This window comes from Pongo abelii, chromosome 8 (assembly GCF_028885655.2).
Source record: "Pongo abelii isolate AG06213 chromosome 8, NHGRI_mPonAbe1-v2.0_pri, whole genome shotgun sequence".
NCBI lineage: Eukaryota > Metazoa > Chordata > Mammalia > Primates > Hominidae > Pongo > Pongo abelii.
This window is the reverse complement of record NC_071993.2, coordinates 66,050,912-66,057,847: the sequence shown is the minus strand read 5'-3', so window position 1 is coordinate 66,057,847 and position 6,936 is coordinate 66,050,912. Positions and strand designations below refer to the sequence as shown.

Below are 6,936 nucleotides of genomic sequence, written 5' to 3'. Positions count from 1 at the left end.
GGCTGGAATGCCTGGAACCTCAGCAGCCACACTGAACCATGAGGAATGGTGGAGGCGTGGTGTAGCAGAAGGCTGGGAGGGGCCTGGGTCCCTCCCCAACAACTTGGTGAACTGTCGTTATCAGTCTTGGAATGCCTACTGTGGACTTTTCTTTTCATGTCAGAAAAGAAAATCCTATGTATTTCAGGCTTGTTGACTTGCATTTTTTGGTCACCTTGTCCTAACTGGTGACTGGTACCTACCAGCTTTATGTCGCTATCACTGGAAGGGACCACTCAACTACCTTCAGAACACTCAAGTACTTTCCGGGACAGGGTCTGCTCCAAGATGACTGGATTTCTTTACCATCAGCTGTTGATTTATTTTTTTGAGACAGGGCCTCACTCTGTTGCCCAGGCCAGAATGCAGTGGATCTTGGCTCACTGCAGCCTCCACCTCCTGGGCTCAATTGATCCTCCCACCTCAGCCTCCTGAGTAGCTGGGACCACAGATGTGAGCCATGATGCCCAGCACATTTTTTTGTATTTTTTGTAGAGATGGGGTTTTGCCATGTTGCCCAGGCTGCTAGGTATTGATTAAAAAAAAAAAAAAAATTCGCAAGACCTTCAGAAGGTACAAAATTAGAAAGGTATAATAGAACAGAGTGAAGCCTGGGCAACATGGTGAAACCCAATCTCTACCAAAAAAAAAAAAAAGAAAGAAAGAAAAATTAGCTGGGCAATGTGCCTGTAGTCCTGCTTGCTCTGGAGGCTGAGATGGGAAGGACTGCTTGAGCCTAGGAGGTGAAGAGGTTGCAGTGATGCGAGATCATCATGCCACTCTACTCCAGCCTGGGTGACAGAGCATGAACCTGTCTGGGAAAACAAACAAACAAACAAACAAAAAACATAGAGTCACTTCCTACCTCTGTCCTTGTCATACCCATTTTCTGTTTTCTGTTCCATTCTTCTTCTTCTTTTTTTTTTTTTAACAGGGTCTCACTCTGTCACCCAGACTGAAGTACAGTGGCGTGATCTTGACTTACCACAACCTCTGCCTCCCAGGATCAAGTGATTCTCCTGCCTCAGCCTCCTGAGTAGCTGGGATTACAGGTGTGCACCACTACCACCTGGCTAATTTTTGTATTTTTAGTAGAGACGGGGTTTCACCATGTTGGCCAGGCTGGTCTTAAACTCCTGATCTCAAATGATCCACCAGCCTCGGCCTCCCAAAGTGTTGGGATTGTAGGCATGAGCCACTGCGCCCGGCCCTGATATATTCTTTCAAAGAGAGAGAAAAATGTTAAGTTCTCCCTTATGGGATACCTTCTTATATAATCTAAATACATAGCTGTTATCAACATCCACACCTCTACAAAAAACCTTCCTGTCTGAATTATTCTGGTCTTTCTACCTGTGACTCTAAAATGAGATCACGCTTACTTTGTGGCCTGCATTGAAGTGTTCAAGCCCTCAACCACGCAGTGGCCAACATCCATCCCCTTCCCTAACCCTTCTCCTCCCCCACATGTAAAATACTTCCCACGACTTGCTGATTGAGCAGACAGCTGGGTAGTCGTTATGTCTAGGGAGGCTGGATCCCAAGTCCACCAAGCTCCACTTGGGGTCAAATAAAGAGAGCCAGGGGATTGGTTTTTAGTTGTGAATTCACAGACCATGTTTTTCAGTAAAAAATAATGTCACTGTATTAATAATTGCAAACATTTAATGTGTATTATGTGCCAGGCACTGTACTAAGACCTTTTTATGTGTAATCACATTTAAAACTCACAATGACCCAATGAGTCAAACACTACTAAACAGTATTCCTAGCTTATAAATGAGTAAAGTGAGGCAAGGAGAGGTTAAGTAATTTGTTCATGTTCACCAGATGGAAAGGGAGAATTGGCACTGGGCATGGCGGCTCATGCCTGTAATCCCAGCACTTTGAGAGGATTGCTTGAGCCCAGGTGTTCGAGACCAGCTGGGCAACATATAGCAAGACCTGTCTCTATTTAAAATTAAAAAAAATTATAAAAATAAAAAAGAGAAAGGGGGAGTTGGGATTTAAATCCTGACACTGAATGTAGAACTCAGGCTCTTAACAAGATGACCCTGACCAGATGGTAAGCTCCATTCATGCAGGGACCTTCCCCAAGGGCCTAGTGCACTGCCTGGCACAGAGCAGAAGTGTAGCAAATATTAATGGATTCAAATGTTCACATGCTAACACTGCCAGTAGGTTGAGGAAAGGATGGTGGCAACCTTTCCCAGTGATTGCAGGCTTGTGTCCTCGCTCAGGGCACACTCCCCAGAATCCAAGTCTAATGTAAGGATGCCAAATTAGTGTCATGAGAGGCCCTGTCGGGGGGGTTGGAACCAGAGAGCTCTAGCCACAGAGGGACCTTTCTTTACCCTGGTGGGGCCTGATGTGCCCACAGGAGCACAGTCCCTTGATCTGCAGCTTTCACCCCAGAGTGTGCTGGACACACTTCTGCACACTGAACCTGAGCCTTTTTGCTTCACCCGCTTCTGTGGAATTCCTTTTAGATGTATTAACATCTTTTTTTTTTTTTGAGATGGAGTCTCACTCTGTCTCCCAGGCTGTAGTGCAATGGTGTGATCTCGGCTCACTGCAACCTCTGCCTCCTTGGTTCAAGCAATTCTCCTACCTCAGCCTCCCCAGTAGCTGGGATTACAGGCACGCACCACCACACCCAGCTAATTTTTCTATTTTTAGTAGAGACGGGGTTTCACCATGTTGGCCAGGCTGGTCTCCAACTCCTGACCTCAGGTGATCCACTCGCCTCGGCCTCCCAAAGTGCTGGAATTACAGGCGTGAACCACCGCGCCTGGCCAGATGTATTAACATCTGATTCACCTGTTGTGTTTACTGCTGCACCCCTAATACCTAGAACAGTGCCTTGGAAGTAGCAAGCCTTAAATCTTTGTTGAATGAATAAAAGTTAAGCTATGCACCTGATCCTGGCCAGATGGCCCTTCAGACTCCGGACTTGAGTCCTTTCAGCACCTCCTACTGGGGCTGGATTAGCTGCATCTCAGGGGGTACTTTATTTCCTACATTTCTAAGTCACAGGGGTGGGGGTAACTGGGGCATTCACTGTTGACCTCCAGCACCCGAAGAGGTGAGCTCCTGGCAGGGGTTGGTTCTCATTCTAGGAGTTAGAGCTCATACAAGGCCAATGCCCTTTTTCACAACCCATAAGGATGATTCTGCTATAGTTTTAGATAGCGCAAATATTTCCTCTCTTGGGTTTTGGTTGAAAAATAAAGAGGTCTGCCAACAGACAGCAAAAATCAAGAAAAGTAAACCTACAATGCCAGGTTCAATCAGACATGAATCAATGCGAATACACATGGATAAACCCTGAAACAGAAACATGGCACCATAGTTTAACTGACACATATATATACTGAGAGAGTCCAGAATGTCTCTCCCACTCCTAAAGTGCTGAACATAGCAGGGAGCTGTAACTGAGTCAGGAGCTATTTTAATCTCCCTTGTAAAAAAGACATAAAAATGGCAAAGAACTGGACAGACTGCTAGTCAAGAATATGTAACTATTCATGGATGAGATGGAATTCACACGTATTTTTATTTCTTCCAAGCAGGTACAGAGACTCAAATGTAACCCTTTGAGCTCTCATGCTTGAGGATGTGCTACTACCTGGCCTTTGAGCTCTGTGCTGGCATAAAGCCCAAGGCCTGGGCAGGGCAGATGATCAAAGCAGGGAGAATTTTAACACCAGTCATGGGACACAGTGGGGAGCACAAACAGTAGGGTTTACCAGGCAATGCTGTTGATGTTGATAGTCCTAGCAAGGCTGGCAGTTCCAGGAGGAGGACCAGCACCTCCAGGACGTATGACTTCCCATGGGTGATGTGATCCTTCACATAACCATTCTGCTCCAAGGTCTGCCTTGTTCCCAAGTGCTATATGCTGATCCGCACCCATCACAATCACACACGTCTCACACAGACTCCAGACTCTGCAGCGCCCAACTGAGTACTCACTAAAGCAAGGTGAGGCTCCTTGGCAGTGCCATCTTTATTATTCCCAGCCACAAGTTATAGCCACAACCTCTCTTCTATTTAAAGTGTGTGTCACCTGCAGAAGAAAACAGGTGCCGGAGTTCCCTCCCATGATTCAATTCCACCCTCCCCTGGCCTTCGCACGGATCCCAGTGATCCTGACTTGGATCAGGCCTACAGTTTATTTCCCAGGCATGCTTCCAGGAAGGCAGTTGGGGTTCAGGGTACCCCTTTATGGCTCTTCCCAGGTTACATGAGAACTGGTGATCTCGGTGGGGTCTCAAGTAGAAGCACTGAATTAGTGTTCATTAACAAACTTAATCCTCTGTCCTAAACCAGGCTCTAGCTCAATTCAAAGATAAAGGGGGGTTAAACATTAAGAAAAATGGCATTTTTTTTTTTCACATCACTGACACCCCAAGAGAAGTTAATAGGTCTACCTTGTAGATGCAGGGAAATCAAAAGGTCAAACTACAATTTTTTATAAAAATTAATTAATTTTTTTTTACGTTTAATTTTTTTTTTTTTTGAGACAAGGTCTTGCTTTGTTGCCCAGGCTGGAGTGTAGTGGCACGATCTTGGCTCACTACAACCTCCACCTCCCAGGCTCAAGTGAACCTTCCACCTCAGCCTCCCCAGTAGCAGGGACAACAGGCATGCGCCACCATGCCTGGGTAGTTTTTGTATTCTTTGTAGAGAAGGGGTTTCGTCATGTTGCCCAGGCTGCTCTCGAACTCCTGGGCTCAAGCGATCTGCCCTCCTCGGCCTCCCAAACTGCTGGGATTATAGGTGTGAGCCACAGCACCCAGCCCAAACTACAAATTTTAATAGAATTTTAAACCCAACCACTGGCCAAAAATCACTCAGGTTAAGAATTCCTAATCCACAATTACATCAGTAGGAAGGGAAAGCACTCATTCTAACACAGATCCAAGAACCAATGGCTACCCCGGGTACCTTAATAGCATCAACTCAGAACTTAAAAAATCAACTAGAGATCATCCAAGGAACATAAGCATAATTCTACAAAAAACCATCTCATCCCCATTGCAGCAGGCCCCAAACTCCAGTGAGGCTTCCATAGGCCATGGAGAATGGGTTTGGCTCTTGTCACAGGGTAGAGCCCCATGATAGGGGTCTGAGGTAGATGAAAACAACAGGGTAACCAGGGGCATCTACAGAAGATGTTACAGAGCTGCCTGGGCCTCATGACAGTTGCAGCTCAGTTATAAATCCCAGACGGCTCTATTTGCTTAAACCAGTTTTTCCAGTGACGCTTACATGCTGACTTTCTTGGTTTCTATAGATGCTTGGTTTCAAAAATAAAACTAAAATAACAAAAATTCCAAATCCCTCAAATGGAACAAATAAATAATAGTAACAATATTTACATGAGTATGTCACATTGAGAGATTCCAGCACGACCAAGGAATGGAAAATCCAAGAACGTGCCCTGGCCTGTGCGGGGCTCAGGCCTGGCTCACCGTCAGGTGTGAAGACACCATGGGGAGCCGACGGATGTATGCAGTGAGCTGGGATGGACCATGACACCTGGCTGGGCCTTAAGTCCAGGGAGGCAGGGTGTGCAGGAGCTGTGGGGCCGTCTATAGATTAGGTTTCAAGCAAGCAAACAATAAAACCCTCAGCCCTCCCGAGCAGCGTGGCACAGTCAGGGTCACTGGTGTGAGCTGTGCCCTATCAGAGGAAAAGCTGCTCCTGGGGATGCCAAGGGGGCTTCTCTGATTGCTGGCATAGGTGGGGACCTCAGAACCCCCGTCCCAGGGAGCACAAAACTCTTCACATCAGCTGGAGACAGGACAAGGAGTCAAAGTCAGGCATGGTCCCCTCTTTCCTTGGACTATGTGACAAGGGGGATGTGGAATTCATTTGTGTCGAAGATCAGGGGTCTCTTGGGAGGGTTTGGGTCCCTGTCAGCCTTGTGAAGCAGCTTGAAGAGCCCGGTTCCAATGTTCATTGGGATTCCCATGATGATGCACTCAGACACCCCTGAAACCAACCAGAATGAACATCAGAGAGCCTCTAAACACAAGGTACGTTTTCAGGAAGAAAGACTATTGGCTTAAGTATCAGAAAATTAGGATGTGAGTCCCAGCGCCACTCCACATCAACTGATTGAACTTTGGCAAATCTCTTTCCTTCCCATTTAAAAAGGGTGGCTGTGGAGTGCAGATGGGGGGATTCTGCACTTTCAGGGAAGGGCAGGGCTTGCTCACAGCCCAGGAGCTTGTTGGAGACAGAGTCAGCTCCTCCAGTTCTCCTCTCCCACCTGAGCCAAAGGCACCCTGGGAGGGCCCTGCCTTTGAGAACACAACTTAGCAAGAATACTGAAGGATGCTCAGGAAACTCTAAGTTTGCCACCCAGTGCTTCCTTAACTTAGAGCCTCCAAGAAAAGCAAACAACTGGGACAGTAGTGAGCAGAATACAATCCCCTTGGAAACTGCAGTAGGCAGCTGTTAGCTGTGCTCAGGCGAAGGGGCCAGGCCAGGCTTAAGAGCATCTGAGCCTTGATGATCTACAGCCCTGATGAGAAACACCCAGAAGGCAGGGCACCTATAGAGTTACAGGATCAAGGGGGTGGTGCAGATTCTTTCTCCAAGCCCCATGTCAACCTGGCATAAGGCTTGAGTCTACGATGAGCAAGCAAATGGCTACTGTGTTGTATACTTTGTGCTAACAAGGAACCGGAGAGGCAAAAAACTAAATTAAAGACCAACATGCAATGAGGGCGAACACTGGATTACAATGTGCTGAAGGACCAGGAGGAGGGGAAAACTTCAAATTGGGGGTGGGGTGGCAGTGCCAGGCAGTCTAGGAGATTGGTGGTGGAGAAAGGTGGTGGTGTGTGGGGCCGCAGAGCTGCAGCAAAAGCCCAGCTTCCAGGT

General features: G+C 47.1%; 1 protein-coding gene across 1 annotated transcript in view; it reads right to left on the bottom strand.

The window, feature by feature from the left end:
- Nucleotides 1–3,571: 3,571 nt before the first annotated feature.
- Nucleotides 3,572–6,936, bottom strand: part of POLR3A (RNA polymerase III subunit A) — a 54,642-nt gene continuing 51,277 nt past the window's right edge. The window contains exon 31 of the mRNA XM_024253986.3: nucleotides 3,572–6,039. Within this exon, the coding sequence (XP_024109754.1) occupies nucleotides 5,891–6,039 (149 nt within the window). The 3' untranslated portion in view covers nucleotides 3,572–5,890. The remainder of the gene's footprint in view (nucleotides 6,040–6,936) is intronic.